Genomic DNA, 27389 nt, shown 5'->3' with positions numbered 1-27389 from the left:
TATTTTTCGAAATTTTTCGGAGTTTCCATATTTTTTTCTCACTTTGGATATATATATATATATTCGCAAGGATTAAATGAATGAAACATAATAAACTAAGAAAGTCATTAGAATAACTACAATCTCAGAAAATTTAATCCCATTTGATAGTATAATCCAAATATAACATCGCAATTGCATCACGAACTTAAAGATACGATTAACATGATTAGAACACTATATCTAGAAGAAATAAAGAGCTTCGTTGCGATAATCATTTGCTAAGTTCAACATGTAACTGCGATAGTGCAAGTAATGACTGAACGGATAAGACGCATACTATAGCATGTTTTTATGGTATTGTAATGACGTAATGAACCAATATGAGACAAGGTCTCTTTCGCATATAATTTGTGATGCATTATGTAACGCGACAGGTTTCGTCATGTTTGAATGAGACTCGGTGGATCTATAGTATATAATACAGAATGAGACACCTAACTTGCACACCTTGAATAACTTGAAAGTTATACGTTACATAAAAAGTGAATAATACTGTCATTTCAGCCCGTATATTTCAAAAACTACTTGTCTGAAATTAAAATTACTTGATTATGTTTGACGCAATCATTAAGTTTTATTTTAAACTTGATAAAACATTCAATGAAAGCAATTGAATGTCAAGCTTACGGCGATGTTTGTCACATGCACAAGTTTTCATGTGATGATACTTTAAAAGCAGAAAAAAAATGACATAATTCAAAAGCAAGCTACTTAAAGATCACAACGATCAATAAATTTATTGAAGAAGTGCGAATTTATTGCTATCGATTCGTATCTAGTGTGTAAAATACTTGCTGAAGAATTTGGCATCCAAGAATACAATTTCTAACATTGTAATGAAAAATTTTATCAAAAGGAAGATCAGCGCTTGATGCCACATAAGACTAAATTTTGGAACAAAACAATATTAAGAGAAATACCACACAACATTTGGTAATCACAACCATAGACTGCTCAATCACGATTGTTCTGTTTGATTGGCATAAGATGGAAATTTTGAATGACATATCTCCTAAAGAAATATCCTAAGGAAGAAGTTATTATTGAAAATGATATACATTAATTGACTAAAAATAAATAGTATCGAAACAATATTGGTTTATTCTCTTTATTGCTTTATCATAATTTAATTATCAAATATTTTGTTCAAAATGATAGGCTTGCAATGCATTGCGCCTATCCATGAGAGAATGAATAGCTAACTGGCGTTGTGCGTCCATAATTTCTTCGTACGCTTACACTATCCTCCGTTGTAATGATTGAAGGTCATTAACAGGCACTTTATATACTTTTTGCTTGAGAGTACCTCATACAAAAAATCTAATGGCGTTAAATCCGGTGAACGTGGAGACCAAGCTACAGGCCCAATCCGATACGACCGATCCATTTTCCAGGAAAATGAATATTAAGCCATTGTCGAGCACCTCTACCATGAGGAGTGTTTTCTTTGCAAGAGAACAAAAGCTTATCAATGACCTTCTATCTTCAAAACAAAAACAGAGACATTTCAACATTATTCATTCCTATAGTTCTGTAACTTAAGAAGTCAATATCTCTTAGACGAAACGTTTGCAAGAATACTTTCAGAGGAAATTTTGGCAATTATATAGTTCAGGGAAGGCACCTTCAATGATTTTGACCTTGATATATGTTGTCAAGGTCACCACTCTGAGTTACCTTCAAAAGGTTTTAGCTGTCGCTCGTTGTTTATCAAAAAGTTATAAATAAAAAAAGTTTGATAAATAGGACATAATTTTCCCATATCATGTATATTTAATGCGTACTTTTAATGAATCTATTTATTTAAATGTAATTGACATTGAATGTGTTGGCGGGAGAGGGGCGTAGCCCCTGTCCCTCAAAAAACAAACTCAATCCAGCCTGTGTAAAGAGATAATTCATGCTAGGGTATAATTTTATATATATATTGTTCTTTCTTAATAACATTAAAACACTTGTTTTTTGTAAATCATTATGTAGTTCAATATGGGTTTTAAAGTTTCCATGCAAAGTGGAGTCCATCCCACACTGTCCAGTTTATAATATATGTATACATATACATTCTTGTGTACACATATATAGAGTGTACAAAATATAACTGATATAATGTAAGTCAGAAAAGACTCCGCATCCAAGATTTCCAGATTATTCCAGTTAAATTCATGATTATTCAGTCTGTCGTCTATAATAACAGATTTTTGTGTTTCTGTTAATATGATTTTTATGTTCAATGAGTTTTGTTTTTAAAAGTTTGCTCGTTTGATCTACATCGTAGTCTTTACATGAAGTTTTGTATACCATATTGTTATGTAATAAATATTTATTACTCGAATAAATGAACATAACTTATTCATGTGTATGACATTTTTATATTCAGATCACCACAAAACTGAACCGTTCGGAGAAATTGGGCATCTATGGAATATTAAAATATGACATCCGAGGAAAATTAACATCACGTATATCCGTATATTTTTTTGAATAGTAAAATGTACACTATAAAATATTTTTTATACAATTTGAATAAACGCGTGATAAACTGGATAATTTTTTTGAATTTTTTAAATTGGTTTGAAAAAATAATTTTTTAATGATTATATATCATGCTTTTATTTCTTATATCAAATTATATTTTAAAAGTTAAACCTTTTGAAAAACATAACAGTAATTATACATATGTCAATTATACATATTACATATATATATATATATTATATATAAGCTGTCCTAAAACCATCGGACAATATTAAAAGAATTTTAATGACCAATTTGAAGATGATGTTTCCTCAACGAAAATGTTGAAATATCCAGAATTATTCGTTATAAGAGATTAAGAAAGAAGCCAAATTAAACTTCGCGAACTAAAAAGATTAATACAATTATATTCTTCAGTTTGTTCAATTTCAGGTAAAGTTTTACTGTAATAAAATTTTAATTTAAGGCTTAGTTACAAAGATATATACATAATAGTAAAAATTGGAAATTTGTAAAAAATGACATTTTCTCATTTTAAATAATACATTTTAATCTCTTCTGTAACTCGTAAAAAATTATTTTTCAAATAAAAGTTGCATGGTTTCAAGAGGAATACATGATGAAAATATGAACTTGATCTTGAGTGACTTTCTCATCAATATTTTTTTAAATGGTACTTTCTATTTTTGAATGTACAGTCAAACCTCTTATCCTACGACATTTTTGGTCCGGAATCTTCCCCTTAAACCTCTGATCCTACGACAAAAATTTGAGAGTGGGGGTATAATTCCCCTTTCGCGGTCGTAGCATGAGAGGATTTTTTGTCGTAGGATAAGAGGTTTCGCAGCATAAGAGGGTCGTAAGATAAGAGGTCCGACTGTAGATTATTGTAGCAGTGCTCAAGAGTTTTTCAACGATCTGTATTAAAACTAGTTTATCTAATATGATTAATGAGTTTAAAATATTTTTAATTTATTTTACTTGACCGCTTTGAAGCTGGCAGGACCATATTGGAAAAATCAAATCGGATATCATTATCATTTCTCTCTAATAATATTCACTTTTCCAATTTTTTTATATTGGCATTGAGCAAGAAAAATAAACAAGATAAATCTGCATTAATTTAATTTATTAACATTACGTAAAGAATTGTTAAGGTGAATACACAATTCACAATTAGTTGCATTACTCACTCAATAGTATAATCGAGCAGCATATGTCGATTTTTTTATGTATTATATTTCATTATATTTCGTACTATATATCGATTATATTTTATTATTATTTATTATTTATTATATCGTTATACTTATATTATTATTATTATTTATATTATATTATATTATATTTTTATATATTATATTTTATATTAACTTTATTTTTATATTTATTATATTTCATGTATTGACGATTTAATCGTGTCACTCAGTAGCATAAATAAGACTGCGAGTAAAATATAACATATAATAAATACACGAGCAAAATATAAAAAAATTTATTTTCTTGGAAACTAACGCACTACCACTCGTTTAGCTTTTATTAATCTGAGGAATTTAAATCAAATTTCTAAATTAAATATTTTATAACAGTATACATAATGAATATACATAATGAATATAACGTAAAAAAGCACAATAAACTATTTAGAACTAAATTATTTTAGAAATAATATTATTTGTGTATATATTTTAATAATATACAACTATATAAATTTATTTTTATATGCTTGCTCTTTTTTTCTTTTTTTTCGTTATTATTGAAAATTATTGAAATTTTATCAACCATTGATATTTTAACGTGTCTCCAATTTCAATATTAATCAGTAATCACTTGCATTTAATTAATCAAAATCACTCGAATTAAGTGTATTTTAGAAAACTCTAGAACTCTTTGGGGTGCATTCAGAACTTAAGAAAAAAAATAGTTTTTTTAAAAATGAGGTGCCAACTTCACACAGGTTATTTTAGTCTCCTAATACAATAATTATGATTTGTCGAAGAAAAAGACAGTAAAATTTGCAAATAATAAGTCCAATTTTTTTCCAAAAATTACTGTTATATAAATATGCTCTTATAGATATCAAAAGTGATAATCCAAAAATTAACGACATGTGTTATACAGGGTAAAGGTGGGTATGTATCTTTCGTGGGTATGTAGAGATCAGGTAAAAATAACCCCATAAGTTCCTATAAAATTTTTTTCTATAATGCATTTCTACCGAGATATTTGTCTCTAAAGTTTAAATTTAAAAATTATTTTTCTTAAATAACATTTATATTACTCTGTAGATCTTAATAATGTATAAGAATTTTTTTTATTATTAAGTGACGATCTTTAAAATAGTGATAAATATCATCTCGGAGGGCCAGAATCGGATCCACTGTAAGTCTTTTAGCTTACAAAACTTTAAAGTCGGTGGGTTTTTTATTTTTAAATTATGTTTTTAAATTACAAAATTATATATTATAAATGAATTACAAACGAAATGAAATGAAATTATAAATAATCTTGGGATATTATGGTGGGTGCAGCAGTTATCAATTTGTCGTGCACGGAAATGCATTAGAGTCGGTGAAAGTCATTTTGAACATTTTTTGTAAATTTGGCTAAATTCATTTTCTTTCAAATAATTTTAATACACAATGTAATATTGTATCATTTTGAAAATCATTATTCAATTATTACGACTAAAGATTTACTTTTTATCGATCAAATGCATTTTTCTTGAAAACAGTTAGTTTTAACGAAATGAAACAAGAATACCTTTTTTTTTAGAGAAAGATTTGAAGAATCTAAAAACATAATTTAAAAATAAAAAACTCACCGGCTTTAAAGTAAGTTAAAAGACTTAAAGTTTAAAGACAAATATCTCGGTAGAAATGCATTTTAGAAAAAAATTGTATAAGAACTTATGGGGTTATTTTTACTTACTCTACATGCCCACGAGAGATTGTCTACCTTTACCAGGACACTGTGTATATAATCATCAAACGACGATTTCCAATCCTCAGTTACAATGTTGTCGACGTAATATTTTCCGCGCGGCGAGAGTCGATTTTCAATGTGTAATATAAGAGCTGTACTTAACATGGCAATGCGATAATCACTAAAGAAAATTGTATACATATACACTAACATACGTACATCGTAGGTTGGAGTATTCTCCTTATCGTGTATAATCGACGAATTGTTTTTAGGCGATATTAAAGCCATTTTTAACACCGGTTTCTCTGTTTATTTCACATATCCATTTTCACCGCCAACATCACACATTTACATTTCCCACGTGCATACACGTACACAAAGCAGTTTCTGGGTCACCAGGTGTCTCGTGCGAACGAGTATAGTCTTCACATCCTGATCTGTCTTCTAAAGTCTAGTCGGTTTCAATGAAGATTTACTATCAGTTATCACACAGGTTGTTAACACAGTCACTGATTTTTACACACGCACCGTGTTTTAAATTGCAATTTTTTATTTGCACCAATTTATGGAGTTTTCAAAAGCATTTTACAAAAAGCGGTGGTGTAACTTAAGATGTCATTTTTTACAATAATATTGTAAATGTATAAGATTGTATGACTTTTCTTTTTATTTTATTTTATTTTATTTTTTTTGCGATTGTTTTATTATTTCCTTGTTGCAATGATATGTTCAAATTTTATGTATTATGTTTTTCTTCTTTATGTATACTTGCAATATATCAACTAAATATATCAATTCTAAAAACAGATATATATATATATATATATATATATATATATATATATATATATATATATCTTAAAAAATTTTATAAAAAATAATAGAAAGTAAAGGTATATCTACTTTTGTGGAACACGTACTCCCTTATATGTAGAAAAGATGCACATCTATATCATCGTAAACGCTTTTCTGGAATGTAAAATTCAATAAATGGCATACGCAAAGGTATATCTTATATTTTCATTTTTTAAATCGCCAAAAGAAAGAGAATTTAGTTTGTTCAAAACAGTTTAACACTTAGTTGATTTTAAATTTTACATAATAATGAGACAATTTCTGCGTCTGTAAGCCTGAAAAATAAGCGAAAAAAAAAAAAAAAAAAAAAGATAACGGAAAACAATGATGTAGAAAAGCGACGATGAACGTCCAATTCTATACTGAGTATTCTAGAAGTTCACTACCATCCGACTATCCCCACTCTCTTTCACGATTACACTTGACTGTCTGCTATATTAACATTGCTGCTACTGCTGCACTTTTTCATTCTACACGTGTATGTTTCGATTATACAGGGTGTCCGGGAATTGGTGAAAAATCTGTTAAGGGGTTAGACCACCTTGGAGCCTCAAATTTTAAAGCATTTTTAAGAATTTTTTTAAAGAAAACTATACTGTACAAGGAAAAATTCTTTTTTGGTGTTTATTATGAGTATATTGAAGAATATAAAAAATATTTTTTAAAGTATTTAATATAAAAATTAAGCGCGTGATGGCTATCTTTTTGTACGTGGTTTTGATCGACATGCAAAACGGCGGGCACAATTACTCAGCACTGGTTAGTCGTAGAACAAAAAAACAGAAATATATTATTTTCTACATATTCAAAACTAGGGATGTACGTAGCCGTTTTGAAAAATATGCATTTTTGTTAAAATGACAACGATTTGAAAAAAAGTCATTTTTGGCTTCAAAAATTTGAATGAAATAAAGCGATAGCGGCGAGAATTTTTAAGATATCACAAAAATCCTACGTACAGTCCTAGATAATGTTGAAATAAAGACCTGGATAAAAATTCAAGTCGATCGGATAAAAATTGGCGAAGTTATGCTGCCCGCCGTTTTGAAAAATGCTGTTTCGAGAAAAACGCGTTTAAAGTTTTTCGTAACAATTTTTGACGCTGAACGTCGTTTGGCGTCTGTTCGTTCTATAACCTCGTTCTATGACCTCGTGTATAAAATAACGGTCAAAATTTTGGCAGAGCCATGTACAGGTACAAAAAAAAATTCATAAGAATTAGTGTCCCTTTGCAGGTAACAAGCTCTTTCAATAAGCCGCTTATACGACGTAGCGCAACACGGTGACGCGCTTCACTAGACTCACTCGAAATATCATTTTCCTTTGCGATTTCTAAGTCGGGTCTAATATATATCATTTTTAAGACTATAAGGAATATTTTAAACAAAAAAAAATTCGATTTTTTGAAAGTGTCAAGGTGGTCTAACCCCTTAATGGCAGATTCTTGAGATCATTGGAGTCGATTTTTCCTCAGCAAAAGTCTCAAGAGACATTATCATTTTTTGCAAATTTCCAATTTTTATCATTATATATCTTTGTAATTAAATTTTAAATTAAAATTTTATTACAGTAAACTCTATCTGAAATTAACTGAAGAATGTAGTTTTGATAATTTTTTAACTTCAAAAAGTTTAGTTTGCGAAAAGCACCTTTTTTTCAATTGCTTATAACTCGGAAATTATTGATGTCTCGACATTTTCGCTGAGGAAAAATCGCCTCCAAATGATCTCGAGAATCTGCCATTAGCAGATTTATCACCAATTACCGGACACCCTGTATATCTCTTGAGTATACATATATACTGGAAAGAAAATTATCTACGAATTATAATCGCGCAAATATTTGTATTTTTGTAGAACTCTCGATGATCGAATTCATCTTATTATATAAATATATTTATTATTAAATTATATTAAATATATTAAATATATTTATTAAATGTTATTTTAAAAACTACATTAATTAAATATCATATTATTAAAATATATTGATTATAAAAATAAAACATAATAATGAAATCCGTGATCCTTTTTTTCAGTGTAATATGTATTTTTAAGCAGTTTTTGTACCGAAAGTTACTTATCGTAAGATTTTATGATTAAGTGCTCCTTTGAAAACGCAACTTTTTTTTAGCAATCGACACAAGTATTGTAAAAATGAAATATATATATAAAAGTTTTTAAGAGAGTGCAAATCTTTATTAAAAAGTTAACAACAAAAGTTATATAAATAAAATATGGACTTATTTAACATTGTACAGATGGACCGCTTAATTTTGACATGTTTTTATTATAAGTAAATCATTCTTACAATTATTACTTAAAATAAAGAGAGATACATATTTTATATATATATGTCGTAGGCAAATGGTTATTTTAGGAAAATAGCTTTTGACTAGGTAAATGCTATCTGGCGTGTACGTACTAAAAAGTACATCTTGGAAAAGAATGCTTAGATTCCCATCTAAGTATAAGGGGATAGAGTGCGAAGCCCCGTCCCCATAAAAAAATATAACAAAACTTGAAAGCGCAGAAACTACCAAGGCTGACAGTACAGCCAGATAACCATTTGCCTAGTCAAAAGCTATTTTCTTAAAATAACCATTTGTCTACGACATATATATACAAAATGTTTCATTTTAATCGCCCCAGGCAAATATCTCGAAAAATATGGAAAATTCGAAAAAATGTTTCAGACAAAAGTTGTATGGTTTCTAGAGGGATATAAGATGGTGCCATTAGTTTGACCTTGAAGAGTCACGTAAAGGTCATTTTGAATTTCTTAAATGGAACACTCTATATATTTTTGCATATTCTTGTAGCTTATCTACATTATTTAAAAACTTATATCTCAAAAAATTCTTAATGAAAAAATATTTTATTATAGTGTTTCGGAATGCTCTCGAGGCAAGTTATAAAGAGTATGCCATAATATATAGAATGTTCCATTTAAGAAATTGAAGGTGACCTTTACGTGATTTTCAACCGACTATCAAAAGTCAAACCAATGACATCATTTTATGGCCCCCGCGAAACCATATAACTTTTGTCTGAAACATTTTTCTCTAAAATAAAAAACAAGAAAGTTATTTAGGGTGCACTCTTAAAATGGAACACCCTGTATACATAGTTCTTTTCTACTAATCTTCTTCCTATTTATCTTTCTATATGACCTTCTACTCTCCAGATTATTCTATTTTCCAACATAATTCTATTCTCCGCTACCCTTATTCTACCATTCTTAAAATCCCTCACTACTCTCATCACTTTCATTTATTTTATTTTTTTATTCTTTTCTCTCTAAATACTTCTCCTTCCTCTAAGTACTCTTTTCCCCTTACATGCCTCTTCCACTTTTCCTCTCTCCTTTCCTTACTTCTACTTTTATCCTGCTAGTCAGTATCTCTTTTCTACTATCTCTAATACCACATTTTCTTTCCCTAATTCTTATTACCAATCCTACAATTACTCTTCCTTTGTTTTTTTAATTGCGTTTTACACTCTTTACTTCTATCCTTTTAACAGTTTGCTCTTTATCTTCTATCATTCCTTTCTATTCAACCATATTTCCATGAATGTCATCAAATTCTATTTTTCAATTTTCTTCCAATATTCTCTATTCTTATTCCTCATCGCCGTCATATTCCAAAATATCATCTTCCATATCGTCTTTTCTTTTCTCCACAATAACTCTTCTTTTTTATTTTACCCTTCTTTCTCTCCTTCTTCCTTTTATCTTTTCTTTCTTTCATTCTTTCCTCTCCTTACTTTTCTCTCCTCTTTTTCTATTCTTCCTGATTCTTTACAGTTTCATTTCTTTTCTTTTCCTTTCTTCTATTATTACTTCTTTCTCTTCATTTCATCTCATATTTCTCTTCTACCTATATTATATATCTCTTTATTCCCTTTGTCCATACTTTCTTGCTTTTGCTTTAGCCAATTTGGCTCTTCCACTTAAATTTCCTTTCCTCTCACGTTAAGTCGTTTTCAATTATTTTCTTTTCAACTTTTTCTCCCTTGAGAACTCCCTTATTTTTTTTTATTTTTCTGTCTTTCCTTCTTCTTTTTTCATCTCTCTTTTATATTGTCTGTGTTTCCACATCTCTCTTTCGTTTGTTTCACTTTTTCTATAAATATTTCTTTCCTTTTATACATCACACTTATTACTTTCTTTCATATCTTAGCTCACTATTCCACTATAGTTACGTCTAAAGACCTAACAAAATAGACATTGGAAAATAGCAGCTGAATTTTTTTCCAACTGCGTTTTGTAATGCTATGTCAACAAGATTTAATGTGAAAAGTGTGTAAAATATTATTTTCGGTTTTTTTAAAATTTGTTGTCAGTAAAAATATATAAAATTTTAATTAATATAAAATATAAAAATGATTTTATTAATTATTAATAATTTTACATATATATTTAATTTTTATTAGCCTTACTTTTATTTTTTGTTAAATTTTTAATTTTATTTCTATTCTATATTTGTAAGATATTAAAAATGACTGGCTACTTTGTGCTTTTTGATTGATTTTGCCATTTTCATTCAACACCAATTGGCAAAAATCTACCGTATCTTGAGGAGTCCGTGGCCACTTTCTATCTCGTTCCTGTTTTATATACAAGTAAAGCAGCGCTAGCGTAATCCATGCTATAACTCGATAATTATTACATTCACAACCGAAAACAGAAATTCTATATCCCATTTAAAATTATGCAACTTTTTAGTTTAACTCATATTTATTCATAGATAATTAATAATGTAATAAATTAATGTAATTCAAGAAATAATTTCCAGCATGCCTGAATATACATAATTTTTATTTTCAATTAAAATTTTTTCTGGTATCATGATTTCTGTAGCAAAAACAGGTTTAATCAATATAAAATGTATACATCAAAATATATTAAAGTAATAGCTTGCTGTGCAATTTTTTGGTATTATTTGGTATATTTAGTATATTAATATTATTATTTGGTATTATTATTATTTAGTATTATGTAGTATATACATATATACATATGCATAATTATAATGTATTTTTGAAAAATTACAAATAAAGACAAAAAGAATGAAAATAGAAGCATAGAAAATTTGTAAGACTTAAAGTTGTTAAAAAGAAGATGTAAGTAGTACGAATAATATAATGAGTAATAATGTAACTTGTTTACGCATGACATATTTGCAAAATGTATAAAAAAATTTAAAAAGTTAGGCATTAGATTCACATTAACAATGAGAAAAACAAGGAATCATACATTCTTTTCTATATTTATTAGAAAAAAATCTTGATGTCTAACAAAATATCACAACAACTTTTTTCATTAATGTTATCGTGAATATATTTCAATACACATATGTAAATATTAATTTGTATAATATATAAAATGTATATATCATTATCATCACTTACTCTATTCTGTATCCTAATATTTTCTTGACCTCTCTTTAAATTAGGGGCTCGGAGAACTTTGCTCGTAAGTGGTGGGTCCATCATAATAGTAGATTCCGTTTCCTCAGGATTTCATCTCTGAATAAACACTCAGATTTCATTTCATTTTCTGTAACAAAAGTAACATTTTTGTAACTTTCACATTAAATATAATTTTCGAGAAAAAATAGATAAGCGACTTTCCATCTTTATAAAGAGAAGAAATGAATTATTTCTTCTCTACAGTTGTAATAACAAACGCATAACTATAGGAAATATTTTACATTATTGAATACAAACTATCTATATAATTATTCAGTTTAAATTTTTTATTCGCAATGTGCAGTATATTTTACATTGTAATGTATCACTTTTCTAACAGCTGGAATTGGTGAGAGGTTCTTCATAACGGAAAGTTTGTGAGGAATTTTAAGATACTGTATGCGTTCAACCACATGATACAATATATAATATGTTTCCAAGTACCTATATTTTCTTTTTTGTTTTTATAATTTGCACCTACTTCTCTATATTTAGATTTTTCTCTATTTATCTACTTATCTATATTTAGTTTTCTTTATTATATATTAATTTGTACAATTTGTATACATTACTGAGGATGACCCAAAGTAGGAGCTTTTAATAAATTTACTTAATTAATAGAAAATCTTATATCTATTTTTTTTCGTTTCTTAATTCGCGCATGATTAGATAGTTTTCTGTGTAATTTATACTGTAATATTCAGAAGCTTATTGACTTCTATCGCTTATTTCATGTATGATTTCATGATTGAGTATAATTAATTTTAAATAAACGTATATGCATATTAAATTGTGTTTTTTGTTTTTGAAAAAATTTTGTACTCTATTTTTGTTTTGTTTTTCTGTCCTTCACGTACGTGAACTTAGTACCCGACTTTTAAATCATAAATTTTTAATACGGAAAACATAGCATTTTGTTTGTAATTTTTGCATTAACAATAATTTCGTTTGTAATTTTATCCATTAAAAAAAAATGTTTTAAATGACTCGCATTCGACATTGAGATATCTTAAATCCGTTTGCGAGTAATTGTTTGTAGTGATTTTGCTCTCGTTTGTAATTACACCGTTCATGAGATATAATTATTAAAACAATTACGCTAAAAATGAATTTTTTTTTAATTCTCAAAATATCTCAAATTCACTTGTGAGACTCGATTTAGAGTCGTTTATAATACTTTTACTTTCTAGTTGTTTGTAATGTTTTTACTTTCGCTTGTAGTTGTATTGTTAGCGAGATATAATTATTCAAACAATTACACAACAAATGAATTTTTAAAATTTTCAAAATATCTCAAATCCGCTTGCGTGACTTGATTTAGAATCGTTTGTAGTTTTTTGTACTGTTTTTACTTTTGTAGTGGCACTCTGTTCGCGAGCGAGAGCGAGAGCGAGAGCGAGAGCGAGAGCGAGAGCGAGAGCGAGAGAGAGAGAGAGAGAGAGAGAGACAGAGAGAGAGAGAGAGAGAGAGAGAGAGAGAGAGAATTATTGAAATAATTTAATATAAGTTAATTTTGTTTGTTTTCAAGACATCTTAATTCTACTTACGGGACTCAATTTATGCGCAATTAAATAATTATATCTCGCGAACGGTGCAACTATAAATAAAAGTAAAATCACCACTAACAACTCTACAAGTGATTCTAAATCGAACGCAAGTGGAGATTTAAAAAAAAAATTAAATTTTAAATACAACAATCATTTTGCGAAAATAAAAAATTTGTTTATGGTTAAAACTACAAACGAAATTATTGTTACTACAAACAACTACAAATGCAATCATTTTCCGTATTTAAAATTTATTTTTTTTAAAGTCGGACGCTAAGTTCACATATGTAGATCTGTTCTTGTCTAAAATTCAAAACATCCTGAACTAAATAAGGGTAAACAAACTTAATTTTATTCATTGCAAATTATTTTTGCAAAGATTATCTTACGTTAAGTCGACAAAAGTGACGAACAAATTTCGGCGTCATAGTTATAACCTTTCAAAAATGTACTCTCATTCTATATATTGTGTATGTTCATATACGTATAAACACCATTGCAAAAGAGACAGCGTCATTGTCTCTCTTTATTATATGGTGTTACCAATATAATCTATCGTTAGCCACATTGTTGCACCTTAGGTATAGATAATAACATTCGTCAGCAAACTATGCCTCGAAAAATTAGTATTTTACCTGAATTTTGTTTTGACGTATTTCTTATATTGTCAGAATTGGCCATCTATTTTCTGCATATCCCGCCTTGAAAAAAACAACACCTCTTTATAAATTTTTTAATATATTCTTTATAAATCTAGAAGTGGTGATAAAGAGATTTTGCAATTTGACTCTCAAAAATTTTATAATAAATAAGAAAGAACTCGTGGTCATGTACTTTGAACCGCAACTAACTACATCACTGTCTATCAAATTATGATTTTTTTCTTTAATTCTTTATCACAAAAACTGCTCTTTAGCATCAAAGAATTGATGCTACTAATTACGAAAATCATATTTTTAATGTTTTTCTATATTTGGTCGGAATATGCAGAAAACCTCCAACCGACAGAGGTCTCTTCAAACCTTAAATTTGTTAAGCAGATAAAATGTTTTTATGCGTTGTTTGAATATTTCATAAACAGTCAGCTGAAATTAGTGTTATATTAGTGTTATATTTATTGTGACCTATATAATGAGAAATAAAAAAAATTTAAAGATATCTAATAATTTTAGACATGGTTACATAAACAAAAAATTTATGTTACGACTTGAATTTGTCAATTTTGACATTAATTCGCAGTTTCTAATCTTCTAATTTTTAATGACCTAAAAGACTTTTAAGTTTGAATGAATATAATTTATAATTATTGATAGATCTTCAATGATCTAATTCACAACTTTTTGGCGATAGATTCAATATTTAATTATGAATATTTTATTAACCAAAATCGACGTAATACATTCCATTTGAGAGAATCCTGAAAATCTTAAAAATACTTAATTTTGACTACAATAACTCTTTTCCAATATCATTTAGAATTTCTAACATCTTTTCATCTATTGCAACTATATAACCTGGCATTTGCTCTTATACATAATCAATGTTACACAGAATGTAAAATATAAATTATAAAAAATTTTGTACTATAATATTGCTAGGTTCCTATTTAAAAAAGCACAAAGGGAGAAAGATCATTAAACAATTTTAGTAAGATTTAATTGCAGATATGAAAAACTTATAAATAGATACTAGAAGCAGGAAGATAATTTATACAGATTATGCCTAGAAAAGCAGAACAAATTAAACATATAACAAAGAATTAATCAGAAAAATAAAAAATAATAAAATGACAAACCATTTTTTCACAATGCTATTAACAACGGAATAAAGTAAATAAAAAAAATTTTTTAAAGAAAAAAAATTATATTAATTAATAATCTAGATTAAAAAAAGTTATTAGAGGATATTAATTTATAATCAAGAAAATATAGAGAAACAAACATATAAATAATGTAACCAAAACTATAAAATAAACTACAAGTACTTCAAATAAGAGACTAAACAAATAGGTACAAACAAAATACAAAATATGTTTTTAATTTTCATTTTTTTAAATTTTTAATTTTCCTGTATAAAATAAAACATTAAAATTGCATTAATTAATGCTTACTAATATTCACTTTTAATATAAAACTTAATGTAAAAAACATTTATGCAATCAAATATTAAATACGATTCTATTTTCGCTAACTTCTAATTTCTTGTGATATTATCATATGTTACCAATAATGTAACCAAAACTATAAAATAAACTACAAGTACTTCAAATAAGAGACTAAACAAATAGGTACAAACAAAATACAAAATATGTTTTTAATTTTCATTTTTTTAAATTTTTAATTTTCCTGTATAAAATAAAACATTAAAATTGCATTAATTAATGCTTACTAATATTCACTTTTAATATAAAACTTAATGTAAAAAACATTTATGCAATCAAATATTAAATACGATTCTATTTTCGCTAACTTCTAATTTCTTGTGATATTATCATATGTTCGTTGTTCCATTGTAATTCCTAATTAAATGCAAATGATATTACCGGAATAAATAACAAAAGAAACTGTTGATAATAAAATCTGCAATCTGAATAAATACATAATGCAGATTACGAGGCAAATATCGGTCTGCATGAGTAGTATTTTGTTTTGAGAATAAGAATAAAGCAGATTATTTTTTCATAATTAACATGAGAAAATAATATTGAAATTGAAAAATGCGATGTTCCATCTGCAAAAACAATTAGTAATTGCTCGTTGCAAATTCATATTTTTTTCTTTCTTTTTTCAACTATGTGTTTTTCTTTATACTAATTGATCTGTCTTATTATTCTGTGTGTAATAATTAAGGTAAAATTACCGAAAATTGAACATTTTACAAGCTATTTTGTATTTTATGTCAAAATATTGTAACTTTCTAGCCTCTTAACTCGAAAAGTACTTGATGAAAAAATACTTTATTATAGTATTTTGGAAAGTTCTCGACGTAAGCTACAAAAATATACAATAAAAAAATAGGAGGTTCCATTTAAAAAATTGAAAGTGACTTTCATGTAACCTTCAAACGACTATCTAAGATTAAACCAATGGCATCATCTTATGGTCTCTTTGAAATTATATAACTTTTATTTGAAACATTTTTTGATAAAACTTATATTTTTCGAAATACTCAGGAGTGACCTACCTTTTTTGGGACACTTTGTATATGTATGCAATGACATATAAAATATACATTTTTATATTCAGTTTACAGTAATTTATACATTATATAGATTAAATTTTTGTTTTTTCTACATATAGGCTACGTTCGTTTTGGGCATTCACACGCTATAAGCGTCATTCTATCTTTATTTCTCATTATATGTCGAAGATAGCGCGTAACACCCAAAACCAAACGTAGCCATAATACGTATAAAGCCATCAATTAATTAAGTCTATTAGAAATCTAATCATTCTACATGTTACGATCCAATAATCTAAAAATTCAAATAAGATATTTGCAGTTCAGTTCATGTGTATATATCACTAAAAAAAAATTAATATAATCCTTGAAAAAATTACCTTTTCAAGAAAAAAAAAAAAAAAATGAAAAAGAAGCTAAATCCATCCGTGCCCCTTAAAAAAATTATTATGTAAAAAGATATTTTAATACATAAAAAATTATTTATATAAAAAAGCATTACTTATACAAAGAAGCGTTATTTTATTGTTTATTGTTTATTGTTCCAATCTATTCCATAAAAAATTCATTTAAATCGATAAATACACCTACTAAAAGATTACATAAAAGATTAATTGAAGTTATATCTTTTTCTTGCAAAAGTTTATAATATCAAAAAATACTACAAAAAATGTAAAAATTAAAAAAATTTAATGCAAAAAATTGACATTGCTACACCAATTGAATGTAACATAATTATTACAATATAAAAGCTGTTGCTTTTCCATTGTCATGGGGAATACTGAAATTATTTACTTACATATTAAAAAACATTGCAACAAAATATAAAAGTGAAAAAATTCAATGCAAAAAACTTTGTGCTGCTATATAACGATTTATTTACATTGTATGTATATTATTTCTTAATGAATAAAATATTTTGTATTATTAATGTAAGAGTTTCTCCTTCTTTATTATAATGATAAAAATTTATTCATATAAGATATTTTGTATACCTTGCAACAATTATATTTTAAATTTATATTATATTTTAAATTAATAAAATACTTTATCGCACACATTAATAATAGCTTTATTATTATAAAATATGTATTCGAATATACTAAGTATATAAAATGTATACAATTATACATATATTCAATTTTTATTTTGTTTTAATTATTGTACAATTTAACAAGTAAAAATTATTATTATTATTATTATTAATGAAATTAATATTTTTCCACTTTATTTTGTTATTAATAATATAAAAAAATCTTTGACGTTTATTTTGTAATCAAATATTTAATTAGGTTACTCCTTTAAATATTAGAATCACATTACAATCCATTTATCGTGACTTAAAAATTAAAAATTTACTTGTATTAAAAACATTTCATTTTTTCTGTTTGTTTTCTACTTTATTTATTTACTTCCAAATAATAACGTATTTAAGAATTAATTAAATAATTAAGAAGACATGTATATTTGCACTGCTGATATTTCAATAAATAATTAACATTAATAATTGTTAAATCGATATTTAACAATTAATAATAATTATTAATTGATAATTAATTGGATAAACAACAATTAAAATAATATATTGATTAATATTAAATAATATATTGATTAATATTTGTATAATATTAATATTTATTAATATATTTATTGTTTTTTAATTTTTATATCAATGAACACTAGAAGTATCGAGCGGTCATTTTTTACCGTTTCGGCATATTTCTCAGATTTCTTATATATTATCTTTTATAAATTATATACATATAGAAATAGGAATGTTTTAGCACATGAACTGAAACATATATTGGAACAAATGCATTTTCATATATTTCCTGATATGCATATGTAAATTCATATTATTAAACGTCTGTCGACCTAGCCCCCCCACCTTGTAAAAATAAAAAAACAAATACTGCAAATTTACGAGCTATTTATGAGCTTTCATATCCCGCAAATTAAAAATTTTGAGCTCGTCACACTAGGCAGGAATTTAATAATTTTGGTAGGGGGGCTGAGTCGACGTCGACTCAGCCCCCCCGCCCCTTAAAAATAAAAATATTCAATCGTTCTTTGCGGCAGAATTAGGAGCTATTTATGAGCTTTTAAAATAATATAATTTCGATTTTTGAGCTCACCGTTTTAACCCCAAAACAACCCTTTCATTATTTAACTCAAGAGAGAACTATGCTTAAAATGAAAAAATTTAACACTTTTGCGGGTAAATATTGTTTATTGATTTATGAGCTCTCAAAATACGTGTATTTTGATTATTGAGCCGCAACCCCTTTATAGAAAAACCACCCTTCGTCTCCCCGGCATAAGAGAAAACTATACTTAAAATGAAAAAATTTAACACTTTTGCGGATAAATATTGTTTATTGATTTATGAGCTCTCAAAATACGTGTATTTTGATTATTGAGCCGCAACCCCTTTATAGAAAAACCACCCCTCGTCTCCCCGGCACAAGAGAGGACTATACTTAAAATGAAAGAAATTAAATATTTCGTATTAACTGTTTTATAATTAAATATTTTATATTATTAATGCTTCTTATAGGTTCGCAAAATAATAATTTTTTTTTCATTTTAAATTTACAGTTCTCTCTTATGTGAAGGAGATGCGTGGTGATTATTTTTGTAAAAAGGTTGTAACTTAATAATCAAAATCGCTCGTATTTTTGGAGCTGATAAATCGATAAACAATATTTAATCGTAAAATAAATTCTTTTATTTTAAGTATAGTTTCTTTTGTGCTGGAAAGATTTGGGAGTAGTTTCATTGTAAAGGAGTCGTAGCTCAATAATCAAAATACACGTATTTTGAGAGCTCATAAATCAATAAACAATATTTATCCGCAAAAGTGTTAAATTTTTTCATTTTAAGTATAGTTTTCTCTTATGCCGGGGAGACGAAGGGTGGTTTTTCTATAAAGGGGTTGCGGCTCAATAATCAAAATACACGTATTTTGAGAGCTCATAAATCAATAAACAATATTTACCCGCAAAAGTGTTAAATTTTTTCATTTTAAGCATAGTTCTCTCTTGAGTTTTAATAATGAAAGGGTTGTTTTGGGGTTAAAACGGTGAGCTCAAAAATCGAAATTATATTATTTTAAAAGCTCATAAATAGCTCCTAATTCTGCCGCAAAGAACGATTGAATATTTTTATTTTTAAGGGGCGGGGGGGCTGAGTCGACGTCGACTCAGCCCCCCCACCAAAATTATTAAATTCCTGCCTAGTGTGACGAGCTCAAAATTTTTAATTTGCGGGATATGAAAGCTCATAAATAGCTCGTAAATTTGCAGTATTTGTTTTTTTATTTTTACAAGGTGGGGGGGCTAGGTCGACAGACGTTATTATTAAAGCATATATCCCCATGTGCATAGATCAAGATTATCGCTTTCTTTAATAACGTATCTAATCTGTATCTAGTTTGTATTTGTTTGCACCGCTCTTTATTCGTACCTAAAAAAAAAAAATAAAAAATACAAGATGATTAAAAAATAGTCAGCGTTTAACTTAAAATATTTTGATTCTATTAACGTAATTCGATCAAGAATTGTTTATACATGTTTGTACTACTTTTTCATTTGAATCTTAATTCGAGACTACATTTCACATTTTTACAATATTTTTCAATTTTCAAAATGCTAAAAGAGTACACAAACTATTTAAGAAATTTAAGATATAAAATAGCCGACAGTATAGCTGATAGAGAATTATTTTATTATATTTTTTAAGATATAAACAAAATAAAAAATGAGACAAATAAATAAAATACGAACAAACTGTTATTGTACAAAATGTTATTGATTTTTATTTTTTATAATCAAGCACTAGATTTGTATCAGTTTGCGGTCGTGTACTTCAGGCATTGGATTTCTAATTGCTTAAAAATCATTTGCATAACAGTAACACATGACTGAATGCCGAACAGTTACAGTGATTATAATCGAAAGTCATAAAAGAGAGAAAAAAAACTGCGGTTGTCGGAGAAAGAACACAGATCATTAAAACGGACTTCATTGTGTTTCGTTTCATTATAATACTTCATGAGGAAAGAATACTTTGCGCTTACATGTTTTTGCCTGCTTTGAAAGAACATGTTATATAAAAAACGTTAGAAACACTATTATGATTAATTATTAATTAATTAAATTATAGATTAAATATTTTTGCTGACATTCTCGTATTATATCAAATCAAAACAGCTTGATTGTAAATTTCTTAATTTTTAGTAGAGTGTCATGTATGCACTGTTTAGCTATTAATTTACATTTAAAAAAGGCGCTGTACGATTTACAGCTAAACATTTTATAAACAGATAGCCATGTATTTGAATCTTAGCATTTAAAATATAAATAGTAAACAAAAAAATTACAGATATTTTATATTACATTAACTTGCAAAAAAAAAATTTAATAAATCTCGATGATACTTAACGCTTTAAAAAACGATTCTGGATTACCTAATTATAATAGCTAACTATGGGCATGATTACTATTAGAATTGATTACGGATCTAATAATAGATAAACAAATATATCATAAGCGCACATTGAGTGGATAAGTATCGTTGCATTACGTTATGATATGATGCAATGCGTAATGATAGTAGAGATTGAAATCTACACATTTTATATTTATTACGTATTTTATCATAACAAAATGCGCAGTGTCAATTTGCTTTCAAAACGACAACGTTAGCATGACTTATAATTGAATAAAAACATTCATTTAACTCGATTTTACTGAATAATAAAGTCGTTAAATTCTTTTTATAACACTTGTTTTGACATATTTATAGGTATAAATTATTCAACTTTTATATTTTTCTAATGATATATTTAATTCTTTTGATGTTGTATTATATACAATATAATTTGATAATATATGTTCCAGATAGATAATCAAGATAAATACTAGCTAATATTTTTTATTAAAAAATAAATACTTTTTTGTTATAAAAATTTTTGAAAAAGCAATGTTTTTGAGGTATGTTGAAAATAAATTGCATATAATTTCAATTACTACCTACTATCGCTCAGTGCTCGTGCCTATTCTCGTAACCTTGATAGTAGCATTCGATTACAACAATGCATATTATCTTTATAGTATTAGTGATGACAGATACTTCGAGTTGATTTTAAATACAGTCGGACCTCTTATCCTACGACTCTCTTATGCTACGAAACCTCTTATCCTACGACAAAAAATCCTCTCATGCTACGACCGCGAAAGGGGAATTATATCCCCACTCTCAAATTTTTGTCGTAGGATCAGAGGTTTAAGGGGAAGATTCTGGACCGAAAATGTCGTAGGATAAGAGGTCCGACTATAAGCATAACACAATAGATGATTATTTATGATCAATTTTTTTAACTGTATTTTGTTAAACTCTTTCTTTCTATATTTAAGATTATATATTATTATATTTTAATTATATATAAGATTATATAAGATTTTATATATATATATATATATATATATATATATATATATATATATATATACAGGGTGTCTTGGTAAAAGTGGGCAATCTCTCGTGGGCAGATAAAAATAACCCCATAAGTCCCTATAAAATTTTTTTCTAAAATGCATTTCTACCGAGATATTTGTCTTTAAAGTTTAAATTTGAGAATCATTTTTCTTAAATAACTTTTATATTACTTTGTAGATCTTAATAATGTATAAGAACTTTTTTATTATTAAGTAAAGATTTTTCAAATAGTGTGATAAATTTTTTTATATAATCTCGAAGAGCCAGAATCGGATCACCTGAAAGTTTTTTAACTTACAAAACTTTAAAGCCGGTGAGTTTTTTTATTTTTAAATTATGTTTTTAGATTCTTCACATCTTTCTCTAAGAAAAAGATGTTCTTGTTTTCTTTCGTTAAAACTATTTAAAAAAAAAACCGCATTTGATTATATATATATATGATATCGAGCGAAATGTTCATATATAAAAATCTGTATATATGTGTATTTGTGTTTATGTATAAAACACATACACGCACACGCACACATATATATATATATATTTTTTTTTACACATATGCATACTCTATATATAAAGAATAAGACTGAATAAAAAAGATAGAGAGGAGGAGGAAAAGAGGAGAAAAAGAAGTAAAGTGAAAAAAGAAAAAAAATAATAAGATTTTTATATATGTATAATTATTCGCAAATACGATATATATACATAGACGCTAGCACACGCATATATGTTTAAATGTAAACTTAATATTATTCTGGATTTAAAAAATAGTCTTTTGTGGAATCAGTTAAGCATCCATCTATCGAAAATATCTCTCAATCGATGTGCGTCGTTATAATCAATAATCAGAAGTGTTCATAATTGATGTTCGTTATATAAATCAAGAATTCAAAATGTAAAATATTAGATGCATATTAGCAAGCAAACGGCAAGTTGAATTAGTTGAACAATAAATAAAAAAGAGAAAGAGAAAAAGAGAGCGAGAGAAGAGAAAAAATATATATGCAAGGATATTATCCAACGTGGAACATTAACTATCTGTAATGTTTGGAGGTTACATTTAGCAAACAGATAATCGGTACGTGATAAGCGATACTTACATATTGATCGTCCACTGCAAACATTGTACATATCTCCTACTGCCAATCCCAAAGAGGAAACCCGCTGAAAAAATTGAACGCAACAAATTCGACAATGAATATGAAACAAACACAACACACGTTTACACGTCACAAAATAGATGGAACAAACTAACTCAGCTCGCACAGGCACAGAGCACAGTTATTTGTTCGCTAAACACCTCGCTATAAAGTGCACTGCTGCTATCTATCGGTAACATATAAATACAAATTGCAGCGGAATTTTTGAATAGCAAATCTCTCTCTGGACTCGATTTATGTTGCCATATATCTTATTTAAAAAAAATAATAACATATAAAGAAAAAAGTGGATAAATTATATAATCATATATAATCATAATATATAATTATATATTATGGGAATATGTATATAATATTATATTTTCTTTCTTTAGTTTTTATTCGTTTATGGAAAAAAATAATATAAAAAAAATTTTTACATTATTTAAAAAAAAAAAAAATAAAACTTTAAAAAGTGAGAAAAAAATTGCTTATATAATAAAATCATATATCGGGTGTTTCATTATTCGAGAATAATAATAAGATATAACATGAAATTTTTTATTGTTTTTTTGCATATGCGGACGAAGATTATATGTAAAAGAAAGAAAACATATGGCCATATTATATATATATATATATATATATATACATATGCCATGTTTTCTTTCTTTTACATATAATCTTTGTCCGCATACATTTACAAAAAAATAATTAAAAAATTTTATGTAGTATCTTATTATTATTCTTCAAAAAAAAAAAAAATATATATATATATATATATTTTGATTAAAGTTTGTCAATAATATCGTGACAACTCGTGCTCCATAATAATTCCTATCCATATAATTATATTTGAAGCTAGCAAAACTATATCAGCAGAATCAAACAAAACTTATTGAAACATTTAGTATTCATTTTTACTAGTAAAAAGAATTTGTACCAGTAAAAAAAAGGAGTTTAAAAATCGCCATTTTTGGCCCCAAAGGGGATTTATGAAATAGGTTTTGCTACCTTATTTGAAGTTGAAATAAGAAGGAAAAAATGTGTTTATTTAACCATAAGAAACTGCGGAAAATATTTTAGAAATGATAATAATAATTTTTAAAACGTCTGTTAAAATAGTTGTGTTTAAGCGGTTTAATAAAAAAAAAAAAGTTTTAAAACAAGCAATACATTTCCATTTATTAATTTATAAATTCTACACCACAAAATTGTATAGGATTCCTGTACATATATATATATATATATATATATATATATATATATATATATATATACAGGGTGGACCATTTTAATCCATCCAGTCGAATATCTCGAAAACTAAGCCCGGGAGAGAAAAATGTTTCAGACAAAAGTTGTATGGTTTCGAGAGGGCCATAAGATGGCACCATTGGTTTGACCTTGAAAAGTCATTTGAAGGTCACGTGAAGGTCACTTCAAGTTTTTTAAATGGAACACCCTATATATTTTTACATATTCTTGTAGCTCATCTCGAGAGCTTTCCAAAACACTTATGACAAAGTATTTTTAATTAAGTATTTTTTGAGTTATAAGACTTCAAAGTTGCAGTATTTTGACATAAAATACAAGATATCTCATAAAATATTCATTTTTTTATTATCTTACTCTAATACTTTTATGCACAGAATAATGAGACGAATCAATTGGTGTAAAGAAAACACATAATTATGTTAAAGTAAAAATCTGAATTTGCAACTAACATTTACACATTTTTACTTTAACATAATTATGTGTTTTCTTTACACCAATTGATTCGTCTCATTATTCTGTGCATAAAAGTATTAGAGTAAGATAATAAAAAAATGAATATTTTATGAGATATCTTGTATTTTATGTCAAAATACTGCAACTTTGAAGTCTTATAACTCAAAAAATACTTAATTAAAAATACTTTGTCATAAGTGTTTTGGAAAGCTCTCGAGATGAGCTACAAGAATATGTAAAAATATATAGGGTGTTCCATTTAAAAAACTTGAAGTGACCTTCACGTGACCTTCAAATGACTTTTCAAGGTCAAACCGATGGTGCCATCTTATAGCCCCCTCGAAACCATACAACTTTTGTCTGAAACATTTTTCTCTCCCGGGCTTAGTTTTCGAGATATTCGACTGGATGGATTAAAATGGTCCACCCTGTATATATATATATATATATATATAGGGCGTCCCATTTTAATTTCCGCTCTAAAAAACTTTATTTTTCCTTGTGGAAAGAAATATTTCAGACAAAAGTTATATGGTTCCGAAAGAGACATAAAATGGTGCCATTGGTTAAATAAACATTTTTTTCCTTTTTATTTCAACTTCAAATAAAGTAGCAAAACATGTTTCATAGATTCTTTTGAGACCAAAAATGGCGATTTTTAGATCCCCTCTTACAGCCCGTTCACACGACACCGAATCGGTCTTTTTACCAAATCGATTTTTTTGCCGTCTTCTGCAGTGGTGCATATATTTTAATGTACGTATTCACACAATATCGCCGTTGACCGTATACGGTAAAATCACCGTTTCGATGATTTTTGACATTCGGTTTTGCCAACGAAAATCGTATAGATGATTTGGTAAAAAAAACGAATCGCTCGCTAGTGACGCATACATTTTAATGACGATGTTCAGACGATACGTTTATTTTACCGAATTACCATTATACGGCAAGCGTAGAGGGGCTCTTGAACAGAGGGTCGCGAAAGTTTCTTTAGAAAGCTCTTTTAGGCTGAGATCGTGACGTCACAGATCATAGATTAGGTTAGTATATATATATATATATATATATATATATATATATATATATATATATGTATGTATTAGAATAAAATGTATATATAATATATTAAAATATATATATCTATATATTTGTCTATACAATCACATATAAACATAAAATAAAATAAAATAAAATTCATAATATAGAAATACATTAAATTTTAAAGTTTAATATCACATTCTATATCACATTATAATAGTTTGATTAGTTTGATTATTTCCTATGTTTTTCGGAAATGACAAAATTTTCTGCAAGGTATCGTGATCCTATACTTTTGCTGGAAAAGACTGACTGCATTTTATTTTTCTCTTTATTTGTTGTTACCCAACTACCTTTGTTTTATCCTCATGGATATAAATCGTTAAATGAGAACTTGTGGAAGTGCGTGACACGTTGGAAAGTATATTACATCTTTAACAAAAATAATATTTAAAAAATTATCTTACCTTGCTTTGCAAAGAAAAGTCTTTTTTTCTTCTCTTCTAAATAATAACAACTGCCAGCGCAGTCGCAATAGCAAAACAGAGCTATAATTTAGGCTGAAATTCGTGGTAGCCAATGGCTGCGTTCAGCAGAGAAAGCAAATCAGTGAGCGCTTAGTGATTCTTTATTGTGATTGGTTCTTGCATTTAGACCTTCGATGGATTTAAGTGCAGAAACCAATCACAATAAAGAATCACTAAGCTCTCACTGATTTGCTTTCTCTGCTGAACACAGCCAATGAGCGACGAGAACAGCTTTCACGACTCTTAAAGACCCTCTAATAAGAGTCTCGCCATATAATATCCAGTTTTGATTGGTTCTCTATATCTGGGCAATTCCTGTTCATATTTGAATTATATTAACCTTCCTGATAGCATAAACATTATATTTCATTAACATAAATACAAAATAAACGTTTTAGAACTAAATATTATAATCTTTTTATGTTTTAAACATCAAAATAATATATATAATAAAAAACTGTTTATATTTAATTTTTAGTAATTAAATAAAATCCTTAATTAAATTTAATCCTTATTAATTGCATAAAAATTAACAAAATAAAATTAAAATAAACACATAAAACACGAAATAATAAATCGCTTTATTTTCATGAGAAAACAAACTGTTATCACAAGCATTATAAAAACCTAAAATATATAATATTTGTGTATCTAATGAGAAAACATAAACTACTATCACAAACATTATAACAGTAGCGATCAGCGCGTTAAAAGAGGTTAGGGTTAGGTTAGGTAAGAGAGTAAAGGATAGTGAATATATATCTTTCTCTCTCGCAGAATTTTGCCCAGATTATCTTATGGCGAGACTCTTATTAGAAGGTCAGCTCCGTAAAGTTAGCCGAACCACTTTGATTTTTTTATAATTAAAATTAACTAATCGTTTGGTTATTGTTTGTTCATGATTGGTCATCCAATTAAAACGTTTGGTCATTTATCGTTTTTTTTTAATTAAATAATTAA

General features: G+C 27.1%; 1 protein-coding gene across 6 annotated transcripts in view; it reads right to left on the bottom strand.

The window, feature by feature from the left end:
- Positions 1 to 23285, bottom strand: part of Wdr62 (WD repeat domain 62) — a 75591-nt gene extending 52306 nt beyond the window's left edge. For 3 of the 6 annotated variants that reach the window (XM_072901561.1, XM_072901564.1, XM_072901563.1), the window contains exons 1-2: positions 23095 to 23281; positions 11712 to 11859 (exon numbers count right to left, since the gene is read on the bottom strand). In XM_072901561.1, coding sequence (XP_072757662.1) covers positions 11712 to 11795 — 84 coding nt within the window. In that variant the 5' untranslated portion in view covers positions 11796 to 11859; positions 23095 to 23281. Of the gene's footprint in view, positions 1 to 5661; positions 6112 to 11711; positions 11860 to 23094 lie in introns of those variants that run through there. The other 3 variants (XM_072901559.1, XM_072901560.1, XM_072901562.1) reach the window with 2 other exon arrangements.
- Between the last annotated feature and the right edge of the window lie 4104 nt (positions 23286 to 27389).

Source organism: Anoplolepis gracilipes, chromosome 11 (genome assembly GCF_047496725.1).
Source record: "Anoplolepis gracilipes chromosome 11, ASM4749672v1, whole genome shotgun sequence".
NCBI lineage: Eukaryota > Metazoa > Arthropoda > Insecta > Hymenoptera > Formicidae > Anoplolepis > Anoplolepis gracilipes.
Note: the sequence above shows the minus strand (reverse complement) of the source record. Positions and strands in the feature narration are given on the sequence as shown.